General features: G+C 48.6%; 1 protein-coding gene across 1 annotated transcript in view; it reads left to right on the top strand.

Annotated features, from left to right (window-relative positions):
- Positions 1-26905, top strand: part of Tbc1d22a (TBC1 domain family member 22A) — a 300861-nt gene that overhangs the window by 180855 nt on the left and 93101 nt on the right. The window contains exon 11 of the mRNA XM_041672324.1: positions 14279-14406. Within this exon, the coding sequence (XP_041528258.1) occupies positions 14279-14406 (128 nt within the window). The remainder of the gene's footprint in view (positions 1-14278; positions 14407-26905) is intronic.

Here is a 26905-nt window from a genome sequence, read left to right as displayed (position 1 = left end):
GGTGGCTAAGAAGCAGGGACTCACTGTACAGAAAACTGCAACAGTACTGGTACCTGCTACAAGGACTCAGGGTTGTTTCTTCTGGAGGCTTGGCTACTCCTTCCCCATGCCTCTATACGGTAGGTCCTGCACTGGATGCTTGTGTCCAGAATGTTGAGAACAGCTGGTGACTGTGGAAGACAGCTCTTTGTTGCCTACTATTCTTGAAAAATAGAGGCTTTCTCCTTGCTTTCCATTTGCTCACCAGAGTTTTAACTTAGGCTTCTTGCTTCAATAGATAGGGCCATAGGTCATTCTCATTTATGATTTGAAGCTCTGTCTCTCTACTACCTTGGTGTAGATCACATTTCAAGGGTGCTCTCCACTGAGTGGGGGTGATTTTAGTGTGGGTATGGGATGGCAATTGCATTTCCTGTGATGGCTTATGCCGTGTGGAGTTGGAAGACCAGATACACTTCTAGCATGAGAAGAGCCAGGTGTAGTGTGGTGTTCAAAGAGTGTGGCCAGGGAGCCTTGGCATGTCCAGTCTGTCAGCTCTGAAGCTAGACCCAGATTTCATACATAACCTGAGAGGCATGGGGCTTGGAGGCCAAGACTTATTTTCTTTGGGGGAAATTTTCCTTGTCATCCAGGAAGGCCAAGGCGTGTAAGCCCCTAGACAGAAAAGGAGCTAGAGCTACCCGCCATTGGTGCCAGTGACAGAAGCTACATGATTTTCAGCACTAGGACAGGGAGACCTTTCTTTACTATCTGAATTATGCACCTGTCCCTCTTAGGCCATTGACTGTGATAATGACCATGAGTGAAGCTGCCCTTGAAATGACATCTCTAGCAAACTCTCAAATATACATTTATTCATGTAAAACCGGAGCTTAGAGCTTTTGTCTTGCTGACCACTTGCTGCTGGGATGGTCAGCTTTCTAGATGCTGACTCAACCCCTTGGTGGCTTTGGGGACTGATGTCAAACACTGAGGTTGCCCAAGAATAACTATGCTGTAAGGTTACACTCCTAGAGGCTGGCTTGCAGTGGGTAGGTCTGTTGTGTGCCCCAGCCTCTCTGGTGTTCTGGAGTTTCAGGTCCTGTGGCTAGGTCTGGGTATTGCTGCCATGCCTTCACAGAACGGTCTGACCTTTGAAGCTCTGGGTTATATAGAAGGTAAATAGTAACATTCAGGTCCTGCTGGGGGCTTCCATGTGGGCATTCATTACATAGCACTTTGAAAATGCCCCATCCCTCCCTCCTCATCAGCCTTGGTCTTTTTCTCTCTGACTTAATTCATTTACCCTGAACTTGCTGGTCTGTCCACCTGCTGTCTGACCCTTCTGCTGACAAGGAGATCTTTTCCTATGTCTTGTTCCCTGGGTTCTGAACCTGGAAAGGAGACCAGAGTCTCATGATGAGGTACCACACTGTTTACCAAGGCCAGCAGTGGTTGCAGATGTTCCTTCTATATGTGCCATGCTCCAGGCACTGGGCTGCTTTGTGAGATACAGGGAAGTCAGGAGCAGGGAAGGCTGTGATGTGTGTGCTGAATCTGAAAGGCAAGCAGACACTGGCAGCAGGCGCGGGGAGGATATGGGCCTGGGATGCAGCTCAGCCAGGTTTGCAGTAGCTGTGCTCTCAGCTGGCTTGTTCAGCAGAAGTGAGTGTATCTGGAGAACTTGGCTGTTTCAGCCTCTCTGCGGCTGTGTCAGGGCTGACTCTGAGGAGCTGACTCTGAGGCTTTTATGCTTGTTTGTCTAACAGTTTCTCTGTGTCTTCCTCAGTTTGATTTGGGTCTTTGCCTGCCATTTGGAACTGTCAGTCTGACAGAATGGGCCTGATCCTCTCTCACTTACAGTCTTGGGTTTCCTCTGAGCTGGACTCTAGTGAGTCAAGCCCCTTCCTTTGTGCCGTGCTTCAGTGGGGAGTAGGTATGAAGTGGATGTAATGGACAGACCCTAAGGAGGTCCCATAAAGCTATGCCATGCCTACTGGTATTCCTGTCTCTATGTAATCAGCCTTTCTGTGGTTCTGGTGACTCCTGTGCCTTGGTGGCAGTGCTGGTGGGTCTCTGTCTTATCACAACTGAGGTTCTACCTTGCAAAGTGGTGCTAGGCATGGTCCTTGCTCCTGACATGAGCAGCTGGTTGGAGAAGCCCACATAGTCAGAACCTGCAGGTGGCCTCAACCAGTAGGCAGCAGAGAGCTTTGGCCTTGGATCAGAGACCTGTAAACAAGTGGATCTTGACAACTACTTCATTCAGTGAAGCTGGAGCAGAGTCTTTTCCAGGCTAGCCCCTGAATGAAAACTCGTCTATGTTTGCAGATTTGTGAAGCCCCACTTCAAAACTGGACCACAAAGACTGTGTTATCATCAGTTTGTGGTGTTCCTAGCTATATTTGTGGCGATTGTGTCTCTGGGCACCATGGGGAGGGACCTAAGAGGACCCCAGTGATCACTGTGTTCAGACAGCAGTCTGAGGGAGTGCTGAGGGAGAGCAGTCTGAGAGGAAGGGCAGCACAGAAGAGATTGAGTCTCGTGTGGGATTGAGTCTGTTCCTGAAAGCCTGAGCAGAAGGGTTTGCCTTAGCACCAAGGGGCACCAAGGGGACAAGCCCAGGCACTTCTCTGCCCAAAGCCACAAAGAAAGACAATTAAAGTACCCCAGGTGAAAACTGAAAATCAAGAATTAGAAGACAAAATTTCAGCACCCAACAAACACAGAGTCCCAACAGCACCTCCCAAGGGCACTGCCAGGCATGGCAGGGATGGTGGTGATGGTGCAGGGAACTGTTGCAAGCCAGAAGTCAGTAAGAACTGAACCCTAGCCTGCACAGGGTTCACTGAGAAAGTGACCCACGAAAGTCGGACTAGTTAAGACAGTGACACTGAGACAATAAGAAAATAGAGATCATGCCAAGCAGAGATGGAAGACGTCAGAATGGTCCCCGCTGAGTTTATGAAGATGAAGGCTGTGAGACAAATGTAAAACACACTGTGTGGGATTATGGGAGACTAGTCTCTGGAGAAACTCCACGAGCCCATGGGCACAGCAGCTGGGTCTGTACAGAATGAATGAACAAGGAGAAAGACAATGGAAATGGCACCTGTGGCCTCACAGAAGGTTCTGGCAGCTTATGTGCCTGTGATTGGTGTGCATTCTTGGGAAACAGGAAGAAATGTACTGGCTTATTGGCAAACATTTAGAAGCTGTTAAGTCCAGAGAATCACAGAGACAAGTGGAAAGTGAGCGTGAGATGCAAGACAGTCAAACTAAGTCACCTCACAGGAACAGTGCCTAAAGCCACTGAAAAAGAAAACATGAAGGGGAACCGGAAAAGTGTCAGGGCCATGGCAGATGGCTTAGGAGCATCCCAGGCAGCAGCAGAGCCACGTGTCCACCCCATTGAAAGGAGAACTCCAAAGCTGCTAGCCAAAAATAGGCATTCCCAGAAATTGAGGCCAAATCAACATTCTTTAGATAAAAGTTAAGAGAATCCCAAAGAGATCAGGAAGAACTAGAAAGTTAAAACAGAAAAAGTGACAGTGGGAGATGGAGGAGAACCAACAGAGCATAAAGACCATGCTGTCAGGAGAACAGACTGGTGTCCAAGGTCCTCATACTGCATGCTAGGCTGTGCGACGCACACAAAGGTGAACTGGCAAGGTACCTAGGCTGTATGGTGACAAGATGGCTGAGCTGTAACCAGTGAGCTGCACAGGAAGCAAAGTGGAATCATATAGCTGATGTGCATATTATAGGAAGACAAGAAGAGTGTGAAAGGTGAGTAAAGAACGACGGGACAAACAGAGCACCAGGAGGAATACCCCAGGGTCCCGCTCAGCATGTAGAGAAGTGCACACTTATGGCCTTGTATGCCAATCAAAAGGCAGATCTGTCAGACTGGACTAAAAAGTAGGATCTACCTATGTGATTCATGGGAGAAGTCCCTCTTGAAGACAAAGACACATGGTTTAAAGTAACATGAGGCTCACACCACTCTGTCACAGTGAAACAGAGTTAATGCAGAATATAAATTTTCATATAGTATAATCATATGTGTACTTGAATCTGTGTTTATATATATACAAAAACTGGTCACCTGCCCCTACTACCAGGTATTACTGCATGTATTGAGTTTCAAAATATTCAGAACAACATTCCAAAGTTTAAGAAGAAATGGTTGATTTGTGTTAAAGTTGCAGATTTTGTTCGCTTCTCCTCAGACAGTAGAACAGGGCCCAGAGCACCTGAACAACACTCTCGGTAAACTGCTTGACTTAGCACTTTAAGACGTGTCCCTCACCACACCCATGTGCACGGCAGATGTCTCAGTGAGACTTAGAGGATTTAAGGAATATGAGGCATGCTCTCCAAGAACAATGAGCTGTTGTAGAAATCTCTATGATAACTGGGAGATGCTCCATGATTTCTAAAGCAACCCATATACCTGTAAGTAACCCTGTGAACATAGTAGAAAGCAACAAAGGATGCGAGGAGGTATTTTGAAGTGAATGGTCAGAATATTCAGACATACAGTGGGAGAGAATTTATTGAACACACACAAAGCAGTGCATAGAGGGAAACACATAGGTTCCTGAAGGAAACCCGAGTTATCAAATCAGGGACCTCAGCTCCTGCCCTAGGGAACTGGAGTGGGGAGTCAGATGGAGTGAATCCCAAAGTCTTGTTAGGAAGAATCAATACATGAATGCTTATAGCCAACTTATTGGGGGAAAGAAGCAGATGGAACAGCCACCACTGTGCAGTTCCCCTAAGCACGAAGATAGGGGCTGTTGCTCACATTTTGACAATACGCTTGACAATGTTATGAAGCAGGCATCTTTTTCTGAAAACAGAATTACACAGCTGACCCTCGAAGAAGTGAATGTTTTGAATATGCCCACATTCATGAGAGCAAGTGAGTTGGAGTTTGAATCTCCCTTCAGTGAAGATTGTAGGCACAGATGCCCTTCCTGGGAAACGTCCAGTAGAGTCTAGCTGATTCTGCATGGGCTCTGGTAAACTAAACAGGGGAACGCACGTCACAGTTTACTCTGTAGAGTTGGTGTTCCTCTTCTCAAACCAAAGGTGTTTTTAAAGGAAGTACAGACCAGTGTCCTCTGAGAACATAGATGGGAAAATCTTGAACAGAACTTTTAGCAAATCCAATCCAACACTGTATTAAAAGAATAATATATCACTGTGACATGTGCCGTATCCTCGAATGTATGGTTGATTTAACTGTTGAAAAAACCTCTGATATAGTCCATCATGTTAAAATATCAAAAAAGGACAGACCCATAAAATTATCTCAATGTGTGCTGGAGAAGCGTTTGACAAAGCCTAGTGTTCGTTCTTAATGAGAGCCCCCAGTAATCTGGGAGTGGAGGGGAATGTCCTAACTCTGGCAGAGGGCTTCTGCAAAAGTCGGCAGCTGAACTCATACAGGCGATGCAAGTCTGAATGCTTTGTCCAGGCCTGTTCCTTCTCACTGTTTCTATTCAGCATGCATACAGGGAGTCCAGCCAGGACACACAGGCAAAACCAGCAAATAGAAGCACACACGGTATGCAAATGGCCCTCAGACTGGAAAAGGAGAAATGAAACCCCTTCATCTCTTGAAAGCTGATGGAAGCAGTAAAAGAACTAACTAGAACCTGGAAGAGAGCTTCGCAAGGCTTCAGGAGACCATGCCAACACACAGAAATAGGGTTTTAACATAATAGCAACAAGAAATCAGCAATTGAGTAGGCTGAGAAGATAGCTCAATTGGTGGGTCTGAGTTTGATACTCAATCCACATGAAATGAATAGGCATCATGGTACATGCTTTATAACCCCAGTGCTAGGGAGGCAGACAGGTTGACACCTGGGGCTTGCTGCCCATCTAGCCTACTTACTTGTTGAATTTCGGGCCAGCCAGAGACCCTATCTCAAAAATAACCAGGTAGATGTGATCTGGCATCATTCCAGGTTCTTCTTTGACCTGTATATATTTGTGGCTATGTGTGTGCCTATATAAGTACATGCACATATTTTAGCACTTGAGACTGAATGAACATCAGTGGTTATAGTAGTATAAAAAATGTAGCATAAAATTTCAGGAATACTTGATGCAATCATCTTGAACATGAAAGCTACAAAATGTAGCCTAGAGAAATTCAGAAGACCCAGTCACAGCCTCAAATACTCAGGTATTAAATAACATTTTCCTCTAATTAACCACACATTCAACACAATCCCAGTTAAGGTCTCAGCCTGCTTTCCTGCAGAAAAGGCAAGCTGATCTTTCAGTTCATGGGCAGACAGAGTCCCTGGCATATCTAGACACATCCAGGAAGAACAACATACCAGGCCTAGCTTTGGCTGAGTTCAAGAATGGTGATCAAGGCCATGTTTTATTGACTCTGAAGTAAAGAGCACTGGGATGGTAGAGTGTTTGGAAAGAGCCACACATACGGGCAATTGGCTTCCACTAAGGTGGGGAAGAAATTCAATGGCAGAACACACATACTGTGTAAAGGAACTTGCACTATGTCTTTGCCAAAGTTAAAAAGTGAGTGGGAATGAATGAGACACTTCAAACCTCGGGTTCTGAGGCTTGCAGAAACACAGCTTTTGTGCTATGAAGTTAGGTATTGGAGTTGATATCTTAGAAAGACACCCAAACGGAGCATTAAGGAGATTTGGACAAATATCAAAATTAAAAGTTGCTCTTCAGATGCTTCCATCCAGAGTGAGCATAGCTGCCTTCCAAATGCTGCAGCCCCTGTTTGGACCTTTACAGTGTCATCTCTTGACAGTCGTATGGACAAGGCCTAGGGAGATTGCTCTTTTGGTAAGGTGCCTGTCATGTAGGCTTGAAAACCTGAGTTTAGATCCCCCTCCCCCAAGTAAAAAAAGTAGGTGTGCTAGTGCGTGACTTTAATCCCAGGTATGGAGAAGTAGAGAGAGGCAGATCTCTGGGGTTCCCTGGCCACCCACTCTAGTTGAACTGGTGAGCTCCAGGTTTTACGAGATACCCAGTTTCAAAAAATAAGGGGGAGATGTGGAGTGGTGGCATGTGTGCCTTTAATCCCAGCAGTTGGGAGGCAGAGGCAGGGGGATCTCTATGAGTTCTAGGTCAGCCTGGTCTACAGAGTAAGTTCCTGGGCATCAGGCTACACAGAGAAACCCTGTCTCGAAAAAAAAAAAGCAACAAAACAAAACAAACAAACAAACAGAAGAGGTAGAATGATTGAGGACACACCTTATAGTGACCTTTGACTTCTGAGTGTGCAAAATTCGTCAGCATGTGAAACAATTTGAATGGGGCTGTCTTCCAGCTGCCCTGTTCTCTGCTCCCTCTCTGCTGCAATCTTCACTGCTCTGGCATGGAAAGTGCAGTCAGACCTCCTGAGTGCTGGCCCTCCAGGAAACTTATGCTGCCTTTTCCAACGGAATCTGATTGGTAGTTGCTTTCTGGTGTGGTGACAGCCCTGTCTTGGAGGGACTTATTGAGATGCTTATGAGCACATCTGTGAAGCAAGTGTGATCTAATACCTCGTTGCCTCAGCTCTGTGTAGCTCCAGAAGAACCTGTATTTTAGATTATGTTACTGTCAAAAAATAGATCTTAATGCCTCTCCAGAGATGAGAAGATTGTGTGCTGTGGTGTCAGAGACATCCTGATGCTTACAGTGTGCCAGGAGGCTTAATTATATTCTGAGCTCATGCTCACTGGGATCCCAAGAGTGGGAGGTATTGTCTCCTTCCTGCAAGTCCCAGGACTGAGTATGCTGTGGCCCGTTTCTGGGGCCGAATTGCCTGCCTTGAAACATTGTGCCTTCTGGTTCTGACTGCCCTCACCAACATTGTTGAGCACATAAGAAGACAACAGTTTTATGCTTGGTTGGCCATGCTAAAATGACTCTTGGAAGACCTGTTTTGAAGGAATGCATTTATCCTCTACCCTAAGGTCTGTTGGGGATATCTGTCCATTAGGCCATTTGATGGTGGCAAGAATCTTTACTCTCTGCCTGCCTAACCTGGTGTCTACCATATTCCTGATGTTATCCACCTTGAATTAGAGTCAGAGTTTACAAGTCATGGATGAAGTCACATGACCACCCTCCTCCCAGATGACAGCCACATTGTGGTACCCAGGCCATGTGCATTTCTTACTGCCTGCCTCAGAATTCATCAGTGTCCGCAGCTCTAAGGCTGGATAGCTCTTTGGAGTGGCTCATAAGATCCAGAAAGCACATATTCACAGCTACAGTCTACTGTGGGGGCATGGGCCAGGGAGATTAACCCAACGAAGAGATGCATAGGGTAGAGGTGTGGTTCTGCGGTGCTTCATCCCCATCCCTGTGGTATCAGGACCACCACCTCTCCATTGTATCATAGTTCTAGCCTCCTAGGGGACTCCACAAAGTTGGCTGCTGAGAGCTCTGATGATGTACGTTGTGGGTGTGGCAAGTGCATTTTGGGTGCATAGTGGCACTCACCTTCCAGCTCCTCTCTCCTTTCCAGGGACCAACAAAGCTTCCGGTTTTAGGTGGCCAGCCCCATCCCGGAATTCTCTAGTACCCACCAGGAACCCTACTGGTATAATGAGACCTTGCAAGGTTTTCAGGGCGTCCTGTCAGGACCAGGCATAGGGTCTGTTGAAACTCATCACAGAGCAGGTGGCAGCTTCTGAGAGGCTGCAGATGCACCTCTGGGAAGCCAGCTTTCCTGGCTCTGCTGCTTCTGAGGGACGGAAGCCCCTTCAGCCTCTCTGGTCCTGGGATCAGCTGAGATTCAGAGCTCTTGGCTCAGGAGTAGCAGTGAGGATGTTGGGATTTCTTTCTTTGCCTGATCAGCACATTTCTGAAAATGGTGTTAAAATTTTTAAAATAAATCTCACTTCCTATTGATTTCCATTACAATTTCTGAGGAAAAGAATTTTTTTTTTCCAGAGGAGGTTATCTGACCGTTATTAGAGTGTAGTGTGTTTGTGGAAGTGTTGGAGCTCATGTGTGGCAGTACAGCTCACTTGTGCTCACAGGCACTGCCCCACACTCTCATTTTCCTGAACCAGATTATCCCAGGAGCCAGATGAAGCCTGGCTCATGCTTTAGGGCTGGCCCAGCTGCCTTTCAGTCCATCCATTGGGCCTTGCTCCTCTCTTCTACACTTTTAGGCCAGGAGGGAGTGAGAACCCCCTTCCTGGACTGGAGCCCTGAGCTGGTAAGGTGTACTCCTGTTTACTCTTGGTAGGTAGACCGCTTTGCTTAGGCCTGGTCCCCAGAGCCCTGGTATGCACAGCCCTGATCTCTTGGGTCCTGATCTCCATAGCCCTGGTTTGCCCAGCCCTGGCCTGTGTGCCGCCAGAGCCCTTACTTCCTATCGGCCACCTTTGTTGACTCTTCTCCCACTTCCAGCCCTCCTGTCATTTTTCTGAGCACACTCTGCTGGAGGTTGATTCACTGGCATTGCTGAGAGCAAGCTTTTTTGGTCATTCTGGTGCAGGGGGAGGAGGGGGAAGAGTTGTTGCTGTCATCACCTCTAGTGTGGCTTTGGGCTTCCTCTCTGACTCTTGGTTCAGCCCCTTATCCTGTCACAGCAGGTCCCCAGGTTCTCTGGCTGGCAGGTGTACTAGGTGCAGCACCCATTTGGGACCTGACTTTTTGTGCTGTAAAGAAGCAGCTTCTCCATTGCAGAGCTCTGTGTTGACTTTTGGTTGCTCTTGCTTCTGTTCTTTTTTATCCTCCTAACTGATGAGAGGATTGGAATCTTTCCCTTTAATCAAAACCCATTCAAGCCAGACCCAACAAAAGTGGGCGGTGTTCAGTCTGCCCTCAGCTCAGCATGGGATTAAAAGATTTCTTTGTCAGGTATCTAAAAGTGGGCCATTGTGTGTGCTCTTTGCGCAAATAAATCTTTGTTGCCTGGTCCCATGTCAATACTGCTAACTTGTAGTGGGAACTCCAGGATGCAGTGTGCTTGCATAATTTGCCCGCATTTTCAGTCCTGAAGACTAGATGTTTTTGGTGGAATTTCAGCCCATGGGCCCACTATTGAACACAGAGGAGAGCACTCTGCAGGCTGTGGCTACTGTCCCTTCTGATAGACTTTACAATAGTGCACCTTGCCCTGCCACACAGGACATGTTGGCTTGAAAGATGATAGTAATTATATCTGCCCAGTTGTTCATTATGCTTGAACTCTGATTACCAGTGAAATGAAAATTCTGGTTTTGGAATTATTGCTGACCAGATGAGATTCCTGTATCAGTGAGAGAGTGTGTGCTCATGGCCGCTTATGAAACAGGAGAAATGAGTCATTTCAGCACACACTGGCAGCTCTAATGTATGGAAGTCGGAAGTCATGTCCAGAGTTTAGTGGTCCATCTTACACCACATTCAAAATAGGAGTCCCTCCCTGAGACTCATTGTACACATTAGGAGCTGACTGAAGAGCTGGTGGCTGGTCCTCTTTATCATTCATTCCCCGAGTAGCATGCAGTCAGTGAAAAATGGCCACTTCCCTGTGAACAAGGACACTGCCCAGGTAGCTCCAGGGTGGACATTCCATCTGCTGGAGTCAGTGGTTTCACATGGCAGTCTTTAGGACACCCAGCAGAACATTGGCCATAGACCGTCACAGAGGTCCTCATGGTCTCATGTTGTGGTGTTTGTCTTTTAGCAAACTCAGGAGTTTAAGGTCCCATGCTGAGCAGGAGTGAAGGCCAAGTGCTCAGAAGCCTGGTGACATGGGCAGCTGAGAGGCTCCAGACTTGTTCTGCTTGGCTCTTGGAGGACAGGAGCAGCCTACCCTCCAGTGGCTGGGTTTTGAAGGCAGCCCTGTGTGGAAGGCCCCTTTTGTATTCTCGCTGTGGACTGATGCACAGCAGGCCTCCCCCTGTAGGGTTGACCTGTGTCCTATGTGGTTATCGCTGTCAGTGTTGTCATTCTGCAGGGCTGGTGCTCTGTAAAGGGAAGTGACCACACCTGGGGCCTATCATGCACTCCTGGTAGAACCTGCCCCTTACCAAGTCAGCTTACCTGGGGGTGGGGGCTGCGGCTTGCTGGTCCCTTGAATAGGGGAAGAAGGGTTGAGTTTTCCACTTTTCTGCTAGGTTACTCCAATGAGAGATAGTCCAGAAATATGTGTTTAATTTTTTAGAGCTGTTTCTGCCCAGTTTGTCTTAGGAAGGTGTTGCCTACTTCTGGGTTGCATGTTAGAACTGTTTGTTTTCCAGGTCCCAAGAGTCTGACCTTCCCTGTGGGTGGGCTGCTGATACTAAAGGCAGCACGTGGCCAGCATAGCGGGCTGTGCTTGTTTTTTCCCCTTTACCTTTTCTGAGCTCTAGCATCAGCTGTTCCTTTAACACAGAGAGTCTCCAAAGAGACCCTCTCTGCTCTTAGGAAAGCTGGGTCTAGCCGTGAAGACCTGACGGTGCTTGTGGGCACCCAGTGAGTCATCTGAGGATGATGGGAAGTGGCTGCTGACCTCCGCGCTGTTGCCTCCAGGACAGCCGAAGAGCTGCTAACTAGTGAAGGTAGAGGTGAGACCGCTGTAGCCTGAAAACAGTGGATCACTGTGACTGGAAGGGGGCAGTGGAACTAGGGCACCTGCCCTCATTGCCTGTTCTTTCCTCCCCAGTGCTGCCCCCATCCCTGGGCCTCCCCAAGCAGCCACCCGCATATCCCTGAAAGCTCATTCCTTGTGCTCCTGTGTGGAAAGAACCCTGTTGAGTAAATTCAGTCATTTTCTAAACTGCTGCAGGTTTGCAAGTGTTCATCAGATTTGAGTTTCACATCAACTGCAGTGCCCTGCTTCAGTGCACTGGGCCACAGCCGAGGCTGCTGCTGTCCCAGCAGGATGTGTCCTTGGGGAACTGCACAGGTTGCTGGCATGAAGAGTCACTTGGGCCCTTGGATCTTTCTGTCAGTTTAGTAACTACAGCTAATTTCAGGCTTGCAGTAATTTTTTACCTATTTAGAATTTGGAAGTCTAGTAGTCCTGTTAGCACAGGCCTGTGCCAGACATCTTTAGTAAACAGAATCCAGACAAACTCCTGTGTGCAAGCTGAGCATCCGTAGTGACTGTCACCAACTGGCAGGGCTATGACGCAGGCAGCCCCACTGCCCAGCAGTATGGTAGGGTCTTTCTCTGCTGTATGTGGGACCCGGGTTCTTAGATCTTTTCCTGCAGAAGCAGCATGTGGCAGATATACAGGGACCACAAGGTCTTTCTGCTTTTTAGTCCAAGAGCCCTTTCCTGGGGTCATAGGGCCATCACCCTACCCAGTGTCCTTTTCTGGGGGCCTCAGAGCCGTCATTCCTCTTCCTGAACTCTGTCCTTAAAGTCGTAGGACAGTTGCTTTCTTAGTGCGTGCTTGCTCCAGCCTCCGTGAAGACTGGAGGGAACATGCCATTTTCATCAGCTCCACTCTAGTTATGCGCCACCTTGTTTCCACTCAGCTTGGATTGCCTTCTACTTCCCAGTATCAACAGTGGCTTTATCCCTAAGCTTTCTCCACCAGACCAACCTATATTAGTCTGTTTGGTGATACTATAATGAAATACTGGAATCTGCTTATTTATAAGAAAAAGAGGTTAATTTAGCTCAGCTCCAGAAATTCAGGCACAGGACATTGGCATCAGTTCACCTCTGATGAGGACAGGTGGCATCACAGTGGTGATAAATTGTGAGACAGACAGCTCACTCTGCAGAACAGGAGCCAAAGAGGACAGAAAGCGACCAGGCTTTTCTTTTGTAACAGCCCTTTTGTGAGAACAACCAGGATGCCATGAGAACTACATTAGTCTTTTCTGAGAGCAGTTCCTTAACATAAGGACTCCTCCAAGGCCATAGTTCTTAAAGGTTTCACTGCCTCTTCCACTACGTACAAGGACCCAGCCTCCAGCACATGGACCCTGAGGGTTCAAAGCACCATCAAACTATGACCCAGCCCTATGAGCATCATGTCCCAGCCTGCGTTCTGGTCAGCTGAGGACAGCAGTGAGCAGAGAGTGCAGGAACTGCCTTAGTGCTGAGGCCTTACTTTTCTAGGGTCAGCTCATATCATAACCTCTTGTGGGCCTGACTGCCTCCCAGTCACGGCAGCCTGGCTAAGTGTGTCCATTCTTACCCTGACATGCAAGGATCATTTGTGAGATGCAGGGCAGATGCAGGACAGGGTTTCTCCTTCAGTGTTTGGGAAAGTCTTTCTTCTGAGGCATAGCCAGTAGCTAACTGGTAGGGGTTTGTGGCGACTAGTTTTATATCAACTTGATACAAACTAGAGTTTTCTAAAAAGAGAGAACCTCAATTGAGAAACTGCCTCCTTAAGATCTGGCTCCAAGGTATTTTCTTAGTGATTTATGGGAAGTGCCCAGCCTATTGTGGGTGGTGTTATCCTTGAGCTGGTGGTCCTGGGTTGTGTAAGAAAGCAGGCTGAGCAAGCCATGGTGAACAAACCAGTAAGCAGAACACCTCTATGGTCTCTGTATCAGCACCTGCCTTCGATGATGAACTGGGAGTGAAATAAACCCTTCTCTCCTCGCGTTGCTGTTGTTCATGATGTCCCATCTCAACAGTAGTAACTCGAACTAACAGGGTCCTTGCTTTGGGAACAGTTTGGTGGAGCCTGGCTCTTTGGGAAGCCTAGTTTTTAGTACTTCAGCCTGCACCTAGAGGCTGCCTGGTCTGCACAGGGACAGGTTTGCTAGGTCTGGGTGCAGGTGGGATGATACCTGGGTGAGGATGGAGTCTCTAGGAGCTTGATGGCCCAGTTCCTCATCTGTTTTAACCCCTTCACCCTAGAGACTGGCACTCACCTCTGGAGCCATGTGCTTCTTAATTTGTGCTCCCCATGAATATGGGTTCTCTTCTCTTCCTGGGTTTTGGGGTGTAAAGACCCCCAAATGTGCACATGTACCTGACACAGCTGTTACTCTTTGAATCATCATCATTATTACCATCATTGTTACCCTCGTTATTCTCTTTTAAAAAAATTACTCATTTTTATGTGTGTGGGTACTTTGTATGAGTGTGCACCATGTGTGTGCCTGGTGCCCCATAGGTCAGAAAAGGATATGGGGTTGTGGAACCAGAACTGGAATGGTTGTGAACTGCCGTCTGGGTGCTGGACGTTGAACCCAGATCCTCTGTAAGAGCAATGAGTGCTCTTAACATCTGAGTTATCTCTCCAGCCCCTTATTTGTTTTCTTCTTGAAGAGCGGACTGTGGAGTCCTTTGTTGGTGGAACTGGTTCTTTTTCCCTGAGGCTCCCTGACAGCCTGTGCTTGTGTTGTGCAGAGCGAGTTCACCGCCATCTGGATGGGCACGAAGTGCGATACCTGCAGTTTGCCTTCCGCTGGATGAACAACCTGCTGATGAGGGAATTGCCCCTGCGCTGCACCATCCGCCTGTGGGACACCTACCAGGTGAGCCCCCACCCCATGGCCCTGTCCCTGCCCTGCCTCCTTCTGTACTGGATTCCCTGCAGAGTATCCTCTCCATGCAACAAAATCTTTAAAATGTCTAGCCCTGGTGTTCCTGTCACCTGACTATGTAGAACAGGAAGAGGACTTTATAATGTTCTCCTTGTCACCTGATTGCACACCAGCTGGTTGGCCACAGTCTCTCCATTCTCGCTGGCAATTTACATTTTAAGCAGAGTCAAACTGTAAGTGTGGCCAAGTAATCATGTACCTTCTGTGTACATCCGAGCAACTCTTCCAGAAACTTCACACTCGGGAGGGACTCACACGTTGTCTGTGTTTTGAGTTACTTACAATAAAGATTTAAAGAAATCCTCTGACAGATGCAGCCCAATATGAAATTTTCCACTCTTCACCAATTTTGATGAAATTCATGTCTTCAGGAGATTGAGTTTTCCGGAAGAAGCCGCCTTGGCTCCCTTGAGTGTCCACTGCTTATTCTAGCCTCTTTTCATTCTGTGTATGAGGCCTGCTGAAGCTGACCTGTGCTGTGGGGGTGGGTATTGCCTTTCAGCAGCAGCCATAGGCACCATGGCCCGGGGTGAGGCATCGGATCTCCCCAGAGGGCAAGGAAAGAAGCACCAGGTTAGTTTTCTTCCTTACAGTAGAAGAGTCAAGTCCTCTCTGCTGTGAGAGCCCTTAGTGGGCTGTGTGCCAGGGCTTTGCAAAGTGGGCACTGCAATGGTGCTGGGGGCAGGGCTAGAAGACAGGGCTCCAGGTAGCAGGTGTCAGCACAAGGTGGCATGTGTCCAGGCTTTGGATGGGCACACACATGGATAAGGACATTGCACATGGGCACACAGAGCTTGGTGGAGGTAGGGCCCTTGCACAGCAAGACTAAGTCTTTAGGGTATCTTTGGTTTAGCAACTCACAGGACAATGGGCGCTCATCTTTCCCACAGACCAGAGTGCTGTTGGGCCCTGTGTCTACTATCTCTGCCTGAGCTTGGAATCCTCTTGGATGATAGCATCACCCTTTGTTCTAGATACTGGTGGTGTGTTGTGTGCCCCATACTGGATATATGGGTTTTGTGGATATCTGTTTTGTTTTTCCCCCAATACTTACTATGATGGTTAGTTTGGTCAACTTGACAGGCTCTAGAATTACCTAGAGGTTAGCCTCTAGGTCTGCTGGTGAGGGTATTTACATTAGGCTAGTCTCTGGGCAAGTCTATGAGGATGTATGTAGGTTAGCTTGAGGTTGGAAGACTTACCCCAACTGACAGACTAAATGAAAAGGTGACGGTGATCTGAGCCCCTGCATCCACTGCTCTCTACTTCCTGACCACACATGCCATGTGACTAGCCCACTCCTGCCACTGAGACTTCCCCAGCCTGGTAGCCTGTCCCCTTGAACCGTGAGCCAGAGCAAACCCTTCCTTCCTCAAGCTGCTTTTGTTGGGTGTTTCACTGAGCAATGAGACAAGTGCTAATATGCATACGGTATCAAAATCGCCCTGCTGTGTGCTCTGCCGCCTGTGTTCTGGGGTGCTGTCATGGAGGCATGTGCGATAATGTTCCATGGGCTGTGTCGTTGGCTGCTTTTAATGGCAGAGCATGCTCTTGATTTGTAGATTTTCTATCCAGGACATGGCAACTGTAGAATTCTCATTCAGTAATATTAACTGGGAAATAAAGCCTTACCTGGAGCTGCTTGGCTAAAGTAGCTGTCAGTCGGGTGCATCGATTGGCTCTCTGCTGGGTGACAGGAAACAAAACTTAATATCCTGTAAATTGCAAATGCTCTCATTCCCGTGATTGCTTAGGCCATTCATGACCCAGGCCCTGCTCATTAAGCTCAGAGTTCCTTGTAATTCTGTCCCATTATGAATAAGGCAGGAATTGAGTCAATCACACCTCAGCAGACAGAAGACGGATCAGCTCACCAGTGTCCTGCACTGTTTCCCTGAAGTGCTCAGGTGTCATTCAGTCTTTGAGTATACTCATGACCTATTCATTGCATTAATTTTCCTGCAATTTAATTTTGTCACAAATTAACTCATTTGTACCATGAGCTCATTCTTGAACTGACCTGACCCTGGTCATAAGCCTTTTCCCCATCTTAAAAATCAGGATGTTCCCATTTTCCAGGCCTGAGTAGCCTTGGGATTGTACTGCCTTTTCTGGCAAGGGATCACACAGTCATCCTCAGACAAAAGTTGAGCAGTCATTCTTTGTATCTGGGCGTTTATTGACAGGATCATCCTTACAGTGTGGCTTAAGATTCGCTTGGGACACAGGTCATGGAAAAGGCTATTGATAAGAACCCTGCCTCCGGCCCTGGATGAGACTGTGGCCAGGAAATGGATGAACTGTCTTAGGATGGCACAAGCATGGGCATGTAGACATGTGTCCTCTCAGGGTTTCCTGCAGTCTATCACAGCAGCTGGCACCAGCTTTTCACCCTATGAAAGCCTCTTTTGAGGTGCTCCATAGAGCATGGATCCAGGCTTGCCAGAAGCACCACCCCCTCAGATTAAGCCCTTCACATAAGAGCAACTCTGGAATTTGTCCCTTGGGTGCTGGGCTGCAACTGTGAAGTTCAGTTAACCCAACCCCAGGCCATTGTGCTTGCCAGCCCAGCCAATCTAGCCAGCCCATATTGTCCTCGTTTTACTCTTCCATGCTCCGCAGACTGCTCTTCCTTGTGGGGGACACATAGCTTTCTGCCTGCACAAAAGGTGGTACGTTCAGATGGTCATTTGATGAAGACTGTCCTGTTCTGCTGCTCCAACTGTGTCTTCTCGCACCTGCTCCTTTCTCACATCTTAGGGGAAGTATCCCCATCTTATTTATTGTCCTCACTGCCACTTTCACCATTCCAGGGAGAGGTGGATTGGAAGGCAGCTGGAGTCAGGGCCTCCGTGCACTTAGCCTATGTCCAGGTACTCTTAGGAAAGTCTTGGGGATCCGTGAGCCACCCAGTTGACACATATTAGTCAATCCTTTCCTGAGTCTCCGGTCCTGGGGAGTACTGTAGACAGGGCTCATGTGCCAGTGTAAGAGCCTGGCTACAAAGCAGATGCTCTTGTCACTGCCTTTGTCTCAGGTGTTAGGGACAATGCTGTAGAAGACCTCCAGAGCCAGGCAGGTCTCATGGGAAGGTGGCCAACCGGGAACTGTGTGGTTAAGTTACTATAGGATATCTGTGAAGAACATTTCGTGTTGCAGGAGCCTGGTGAGGATGGAGCTGATGAAGCAAGCATTCTAGGGAGGGGGTGAGGTCAGTACATAGACAGAATTGCTAGAAAGGCTTTAAAGGATGGGGTCACTCACATTTGGACATTCGTCATGTGGTGGTAGTCAGCAATGGTGGGATATATAGAGCGGGTGCCCCCCCCAATGTGCTTCTGTGTGCCAGCCTCTTTGTACAAAGGCTGTGCTCAGGGGTTGGAATGAGTCTAGGTGTGCAGGAAGCATCTAGAATGGTCCCTTCTTTGGTGTGGACTAGGCTTGAGACTAGATAGAGAACACTCTTCGTAGTTGAGACTTCCCTGTTTGCATTGACACTGACTTATGATAAGTTGCTCCTTAGAGCCTTCCACAGGGTGAAGAATTGTGTTCCTAGCCGCCTGGAACCCTAGACCACCACCAACCATGTGAGTGGACTAGAAGACAGAGCCATCTTTGAGAGACTCGCAGTCCTTGCTGACACCTCCACCGTAGCTATGAAAAGCCCTGAAAACTGAATGGCAGATTCCTGGTCCTGGGAACTGTGGAGTCACCATTGCTTATGCTACAGAGTTTGTGTGATTCACAGAGCTCTGCCCCAGATAGCAGTTCTTGAAGGAAATGATTTTGACAGAGGTTGGACTGGGGTGTAGGAGGTGGAAGACTCTCAGAAGTCACTTCACAGTGGGTTCAGCCTGTCAGCATTAGCCCATGAAGTTGGTTTAAGTTGTTTCCAGTGTTCTTCTGAGCTCCTAGGAGGCATGTCTGCTGTTGACATCCACCCAACCCCGTGTTCCCACTGTCATCTATAACATGACACCTGTTCTGTGGAGAGCCTGTATAAGGTCATGGCACAACATCATGGTATCTGAGCAAGCACTCCTACCCAGCAGCTCACAGCTGGCCTGGGAAGGGTTTACATGACAGAATCAGCCATACATGTTGCGATGACCTAGGCAGGCACTGGCAGCTTGGGCAGACGCCTCATCTGTCTAGGGAGTTGAGCAGGAGACATAGTGGGGTACTAAGGATAGGAAACTTGTGCTCAGTCTGCCACACAGAGTAGGTCCAATGAGGTGACTGTGCTGGGTTGTGCATTTCATGGTAGTCACAGCTGGTGTGGCCTGAGGCATGACCAAGTATGGCTTTGTCAGAGCACCTCAGGTCCAGGGTTGAGGACAGGCTCCTAGCCTGCCATGTCCTTAGCTGTGCCCAGTGGACAGCCATCATGATTCCTGGACCTCCTAGGTGCCTCAGCACTGGCTCTGTGACTTAGGTGGCATTGGAACTGGTGGATTGGGCTAATCTAATAAGCCTGAGGAAGCAGGTCTCCTTACAACACACTTTTTCATAAGTCCATTAAGATTTGAGAGTGCAGGCTCTTCATGTCTACCCGCCTACAGGAAGCGAGCATATATCACTGTCAGTCTGGTGAGGATTTAGAAACAGAACACTCAGCAAGAATGGACCCACTGCTGTTATGTTTGCAGGGCGGAGCCAGAGAGGGTGAGCCTACCCCTTGAGAGCAGCAGAAGCAGCCTGCCCTGTGTCCTGGAAAATAAGAGGCCAGATTAGGGTGTGTCTGGAGTACCCTTCGGGCTTTGCCATTCTTCTCCCTATTTTGATCTCCAATTTTGTTGTGTTTGGGGCTCGGGAACTCCTGTAGCATCATTCGCAGGTGCTATGTGGCAATCTATTGTGACCACTCCAAATGCATTTCTTTGTACTTACTTTAAACTAGACAAGAATAGTAGCTAATTCTGGAGGCGAATTGAATGGTTATGCTATTTTGTAATTGGGTAGTGAAAAGTATCCACTTATCAAGGCCCCACTTTTATCAAGTTAGCTTTCTGGCACATCGCTTTGGAGGCCCTCAAGGAGGTCCTATTGTGTACTAGACAACCAACCAGGAAGTAGATACCAGAATAATTGGGTCACTAGCTTTGACCTCTGTGGTCTCTTACCACAGCCTCTTGTGGAAGGGTCAGTGCTTGCTGCTCATCTGAGAAACAGCAGATGTGGAGAACTGGATGGGACCCAAGGCTCATTGGGCATCCTGATCATGTCCCACGATCCTTATACTCTGCTTCTAAGACCCCCCTCCTCCACCCCCAATAGCCTCTGATTCTCAAAAGTATATGGCAGAAGTCATTAGGAAGCAGCTCTGGGCTTGGGAATCTCAAGACTCCGTAGCAAGGGGTTTAGAAGAAAATGGCAGAAGGAGGCTTATTGCTGTGATGGTGGCAAGAGCCCCTTGGGAAGATGGCAACATTCCCTGGGTGGAGTACATGAGGTGCTGTCCATGTGATGTTATGTATGTGTGCCTGGTTTCATCCACAGGAGAGAGAATTTTAATGCAAGTGTCTTTTTAAAATGACAGTAAGGTCCAGGAATGGGGACAACAGGCTGTTCTGTTGAGGCCTGGCTCTATGGAGCTGAGTGAAAGGTCCTCAGACTCCTTATTCTGTTGTGTGGAATGGTTAGGAAAGCCTGCTTATGTTTGCAAATCTGAGAAGAGCTTGGGGACTTTGTAGCTTCAGTGTGGACATCTCTAGGTGATATCCCCATAGAACTCTCAAGCAGCTCAGTTTGTAACCTGCTAGGAACATCTGCAGGTGGGGTCACTGCTCCATGGAGAAACCCTGGCCATGTGGGTCTCTGACAAACCACAGAACCTCTGGGAAAGCCTCTTAATTCCTGTCTATCAAGTTTGTGTGAGGACTGCATAAGGAGATGCCAGGGTCACTGATGAGGGCAAAGTAAAGACCAATGGGAGGGGCTACCCCACCCTATGTGCAGTAGGCAATAGAGCACACGTGATCAAGGGAAGAAAGCCTAGAGCACACAGGGTGCCTGCATTTGATGGCTGGGTTCCCCTGTAAGCATTGGTTTTGATGTCTGTGTGCCTGGCAGCAGTGGTCTGAAACAGAAGTTTGTCTATGCTTGGGCTGCTGATGTCATAGGGCTTGGGCCTCTGAAAGCCTGTGCACTCACCTTGTGTGTTCAGTGAAGAGGTTTAGAGCTAAAATGAATTGGTGATCTCCTAGGACCTGGGCCCAGGATTCCTCTATCCAGGACTATGAATGGCTGGTTGTCATGTGGGTTTGTTCTGCAGGAGTGAGGAATGCTAGAGGTGATGTCACAAGGACTTTGTCCTGTCCTGTTTCTAATAATCTTTGAGATGATGTATTCATGCAAATTTTATCTGAAGAGTGACCAAGCAACTTATTTAACTTTTTTAGACATCTGGGCAAAGGATTCAAGAAAGTCAGGGCTGTGAGAGGAAGCCCCAGAGGAGGACTTAGTTTCTGGCATGTGTGGGGCTGCTTCTCCTGAGCACAGGTTACAAGCAGGTCACTCCTCCAGGGAGCTAGCCACTCCCCTATACCAAGGTCCTATCCCTCTGCTAAAAATGAACAGCCTGAGAGATTCCCAGCATGATTAGAAAGGTGAACATATGAAGAATAATAACTAGGGCTGCGTCCTAAATAAGAACCATATGCTTTAAGAAGAATTATTGCATTCTGTGTGGCCAGAGATTTAACACATACTCCTGAAGAATCCAGTCACCCTCCATGGGTGTCATGCTGGGACACTGAGGAGGAGGACACAGATATGTCTGCCTTTCACAAGCCACTGATCTATATTTACAGTGACAGGAATGTCACTGTAGATAGCCAGGCAGTCCTCATGAGAACAGGAAGAGACAAAAGATTGATCTGCTGTGTACTTGGGACCAGACATGAGCCAGTAGCTTACAGAGGGCCTGTAGAACTCCGCTTTGAGGGATGATACGTGCAATCTGTCCTGTGCTTTTAGGTGATGTGTGTTCCCATCTTCATGGGGCTGCTGTTACAAGTTCCTACTAACCTCCTGCTTCTGCACTTCTTCTCTTGGTCCTGTTCGGAGCTCTGTTCCGTTGCCTCCATGAGGACTTCTCTAGGCACAGATATCAGCATTCGGCATGGAGTGGACGAGGCTTCACGTTTCCATCCTTGTTTCTCCCTTAGGCCATTAGGCTTGACTTCCTCTTGGTAAGCTGAATGGCTTCCTTGCTTTCTGTATGTGCAAGGGTTGTTTGCTCCCAGCCTAGAGGACTAAGTAATCACAAGAAAAAGCTGAAGTAGGGTCCACTTGAGGTTTGGATGCCTCCTGGCTATCTCAAGAGTCCTAGATCTGCAGTTATTACCAAAACATGGCTCCTGGGACACAAATCCTGTGTACAGTGGGAAAGGGAGCTAAGGGCTGGTCCCACATAGTGATCATGCATCTATATGAACCTGTCTCATTGTAAAGTGACTTTAAGATCTACATAACCTCAATGGATGATCAAATGGTCTGTTGTCACTAACTGAGGTCAGCATCATCATGATGTTAGCTCTCTGCTATCCTCGGTCACAGCACAGATGTGGGCTGCCCCTCTGAACAGGTGCTACCTGAAGCTTGGAACAGTACTGTCTCCTGGGGCCAGAGAAGAAACAATGCTCAGTACATTAGACAAAGGTCAAGACCCAAAGGCAGGACCATCTTTACATCCAGATTGTTCTGAGGACAGCTGCCAGCCTTGAGGAGAGGGCAGCTGGTAACTACGAACTGAATATTCCCTAGGGTTCAGGGCCACCCACAGCTCCTCTCCCTGCATCAGCTCATGTGTGCCGCCTTCTACACTTTTTCTTCTCTCTCCTGGTAACTTGAGATCCCATGTCCCTGCCTGTCACTCATGCTCCTAATACTCTGAACCCCTGGCCAAGGGAGAGGAAGGAGAGCTGCTTTATTCTGTCCCAAGCCAGGGTCTGAGAAAAACTGCTGTTCCTAGGGAATGGTAGGAGTGGTGCAGTCCCCAAACCCTGCATGGAGGCAGGAGAGCCTCCTCCAGCATCATGCACTGGGTGCCTTCTGTCCACGTCGTCCTGATTTAGAGACTCTTCCTCCAGCACCCCTTGAGCTTGAAAATCACCTTCATCTTTATGTGCTGGGAAAGCTAAACCAAGAGCTGCTTCTGGGAGCTTAGCCTGGCATAGCCCATGTGGGAAGGATTCTCAAGGTTTCTGGTCTGTTTTTCTGTGACATTTTGTTAATGGCCAGGAGGATAAGGCCAGAACTCCGTTTGTCTCCCTGTTGTGACACAGCTCTGCCTCATGGGTGCTTGGCTTCTATTCCTAGGCCAGGGGTGACCAGCTGCTGCCTTACTGTCACTGAGCATTGGAGTTAGCATCCAGATGCTGAACAAGGCTCTGCACTTGAATGTTGAACGCAACAAGCTAGTCCTGATAGGAGCAGGCCAGTGTGTGCGTCTCATTCAGTGCCTGGAACTCCCAACAGGTGTCCCGCACGGCTTCTTCTAAGCCATCATGACATCACGCATCACAGAGTGGAGTGTAATAGAGCCCAGACACTGGGGAAAGAGACCCCCTGTTGAATAGATCTGAATAGTGCCGGTTACTGTGTGGGGCCACTCTGGTGCACACCCCTCCCCCATGAGCAGTGTATTCGCTGTGGGAAGAGTCACCTTACTAACCTCGCTGAAGCAGCCTCCTGGCATTGAAACAGGGTCCCTTGTGTTCTTGCAGGCATAGGACACAGTTGATGGAATGGGAACCTGAGAACTCTCTCATACTATCAGGAGCAAATGAAGTCCTGGGAATGTTGAACAATAAGGAGCTGTGCTGTGAGGCGATTGCTTCTCCATGTTAGGATGAGGAAACTGAGACTCTTTGCAAAGACCCTGGCATATTCTCACTTACCTTAAAAGTGCTAAGACCTGGTGTATGGTCCGAGGTCCCCTGAGAAGTAGCCACTTCTGCAGATCTCTCAGCTCTGCAGAACTACTTGGTAATAGCAGAATCCCAGCATGACCAGCACCTGGCTGAGAGGAGAGAAGCTGGGGGCACAGGTGGGTACTGCTTGGAGAAAGAGGAAAGTGTTGGCAGGACGTACAGCCGATGCTGAAGCGTCATCCCACACATGGGAGGTGGCAGTTACCACTGTAGCAGGCTCACCAAGCTGACAGCCACCACAAGCAGCTATCATGTCATTGGTCGTGGACATCATTGGGATTGTAGAGATGCAATTTTCCCTGGTCTGTGCTATACCCAGCCTTACTCTTCTCTGGACCATGTTTCCCTTTTTACCCTCCTGCCTCTCAGCGTCTGCTTCTGGCCCTCCACTCCACTTCTTTTCTGGCCCAGCCAAGAGCTTTCCAGTGGCAGCTCATTGCCATTCCTACAGTGTGGCTCCCCTTCCTGCACAGGCCTGCTGGAGTCTGGGTATTCATTTCCCTTCTCGGATGTGGAAACAAGAGAATGGATCTTTGCTGCTGATTGAAGTCAAGTAGCGGGGCCAGCAGCAGGGTCTGGGAGATAGCTGATGAGAACTGTGGTCGGGAACAAATAGCCCTGACACATTGGAGCAGTGCAGAGAGGGCAGTGGCCTGTCAGTGGCCTTGGAGTCTTCCTCTTCTCCTTCATCATCACCCTGTACAGGCACACTAGTGTTGGACATAGCCCAGGGGTGTATATATTCTCTTAGGGCTTTGGGGGTCAGGACCAATTCTCACTTCTCACTCTTAAAACACTGCTGTGGCTTAGGAGTCTCAGAAGGCGCATAGGAGTCAGGGTCAATGTATTGCATGTGGCGCGGCACAGGTGCTCGCCCTGCTGGAGCTCTGCTCACCCAGCTGACATCACTCTTGGGACTTGGTCTTTGTCACCATCACCATCTGACTTCATACTCAGGAGGAACTATGGGAGTTTCCAGGCCACCAGGCTAGAGGAGCTGCTTGGAGCCGAGAATTGCCCTAGCGAAAAGGTCAGAGGATGGTTGTTGGGGGAAAACAGCCGTGGTAGTAACTGTGGCAATATGTACAGCCTTCTTTCTTACAAAGACTGAATTCAGAACCTTGGGGCAGGGTTATAACTCAGTGGTAAAATGTTTGCCTAGTGTGTACAAGGCCCTGGTTCAGTCCCTAGCACTCTGAGGTGGGGAGTACTTTTAAGATACACCCGGATAGGATATTTATCTTCTCGGCATTCATAATTCCAGAGCCGGGATCTGAGATCATTTAGGCATAGAGTGTAGAAGTTAGAAAGATCCCATCCATACTACAGAAGGGCCATCAGAAAGGCAGTGGAACAGGCCGCAGGAGTTGGGGAGAGTGGTCCTAGACAGGTGGATCCATGTGAGGTTACTTAGAAGTCCTGTTGCGGGTTAAGAGGTCTTGGGGATTAAGGTGGAAGCTCTTAGCATAGGTCTCACTGAGCCCACAGAATGCACACTCACCCATGTCTGATCAGGGCTCTTAAGTAACAAGTGATGACTGCTCCGGGCCTTGCGGCTGAGCTACATGTGAGCGCTAGCAGGCCTTCCCGTGGTCAGGATGAGCAAGGGTGCCTCTGGCTTGAGTGAACTAGATCCATGGCTAGATGGAACTGGCCCCCTTTGCTGGGGATCCAAGGATCTGGAGAGGCCCCACTGGGTCAGGACTGGGGCAGCTGTGCCATGGCTGTTGGTGTTCTGTTTCTGTATGTGCTTGTCAGGTCCGCTTATCACTGAAGCCAAGCTGTTCAAAGCCAGTCTTTCTATGTCTCCACTGAGTGGAGCAGGCCCTACTAACTTCCGGGAAACTGCTAAGGGCTGCTTTCTCCTTAGGAGAAAGTTGCTGAAAGTTCACCAGGCAAATAATTACCAACTGACAGAGCAGAGAAGTGCTGTCATAAAGGGCAAGTGTGTGAGTTGGAGCTGGGTCAGCACGTGAACCCCTGGGAGCTCTCTACTGTGCAGGTGTGGATCGTGCCTGGCCCCTCCTATTGGTGCCTGGCCTTTCAGGTCTCTGTGTCAACAGATGCAAAGACCGTCATTTCCATTAACCTTAAGAGGCTTTGTCTACCCACTTCAAAACCATATGCAGCCCCTGAAGGACATTCAGGTCCCTTAAAATAAATTCTGAGATTTTGTGAATATGAACTGGAAGAGAGGTTGCTCCTATGCTATTGTCCTCCATGAAGATGCTTGGAAGCTGTTTTTGTGGAAACAGAGGAATGAAGGTTCCCTCTCAGATGTTCCTCATGTCCTCAGCCCTTCTCCCACTTCCCTCAGTTCTTCTGCCTTGCTTATGGTCCTTTCTTTCTTGTCTCTGTGTTTATTCTTGGGGTCCCTAGGGTGTTTTCCCTTCTTGCCCTCGACCCCAGGCCCTAAGCAGTATGTTGTCTATACCGTGGCTACCTCACGCACTGCCCAGGTATTAGGGTGGTGCCAAAGCCCTTATTTAGCCTTTCAATAAAGACCATTGTCCACTGGTGGTCTTTGATTTTTATCTCTTCTAGAACGTTGGATAAGCATGGACTTGTGGCCTGTCCCTTTCTGGTCTGGATTCTTCTCATCCCTCTTGAGTTTACCAGTCCTTTTGTGCTGTCAGGAGGGGGCACCTTCATTGCTCAGAGTCTATTCATTATGATGCTGCTCAGAATTTTCGGGCCATTGCCCACCAACCTGAGTCTAGACAACACTCTGGCAGGGCCCCTCATGCCCCTACTGGTCCCCAGAGGGAACTGGTGGGGCTTCTTCCCTGGTGTCACCTGAGTGTGCTGCAGATGCAGTGCTCAGTGTCAGCTCCGTGTGACCCTGTGGTCTGTCTTAACAAATACCAGGGCGTTCTTCTCAGGCATGAGGACTGCTGACCTTGGGGTGTTTTGCCACCCACACAGGACATCCAGAACCAACCACGTGGTCTTGTAAGAGTGGGACAGGGTTTTCTTTGTCCTAACTGAATTTTATGGTTTTTTTTTATTCCCAAATAGTTCCTAGTGCTCCCCCAGAGCATGTCATCATAGTTCTGTTGGTAGAGTGAGGAGTGAGGTTGGTGTGATGATAGATGTCAATCATGACCTGATAGAAAGCAGGAAAAAGGCTGGCAATGCTCTATAATTCTTATGAGGTGGGGTGGAGAGAGGTACCGGAAGGTCCTTTGGGCAACACTGGTTCCTGGTCTCAAATAAAGCTGTTTTTCTTCCTGTCCCACCACTCTTTCTGGGTGGCTTTCAGTGATAGGCACCATCAGATGCCAGCACTTGCCCCTCACTCTGTTATAGAATCAGTGTTGATCTCAAGTGTAGTTGCACACGGAATTCCAAGTGCTCTGTTAGGCCAGTGCCCTGGTTTCTGACCCCTGCTATCTGTCACCCAGCACTCTCAGCGTACTTCTCATTTCCACACCCAAACCTAGGGTCACCCACTTTCCTGTCAGTTCCCCCAAGGTGGGCATCAAAGAGCAACC

Source organism: Microtus oregoni, unplaced genomic scaffold (genome assembly GCF_018167655.1).
Source record: "Microtus oregoni isolate MIOR12 unplaced genomic scaffold, Mior012 000022F_ref0000154, whole genome shotgun sequence".
Lineage (NCBI taxonomy): Eukaryota > Metazoa > Chordata > Mammalia > Rodentia > Cricetidae > Microtus > Microtus oregoni.
The sequence above is the reverse complement of the archived record's forward strand: the minus strand, read 5'-3'. Positions and strand labels throughout refer to the sequence as shown.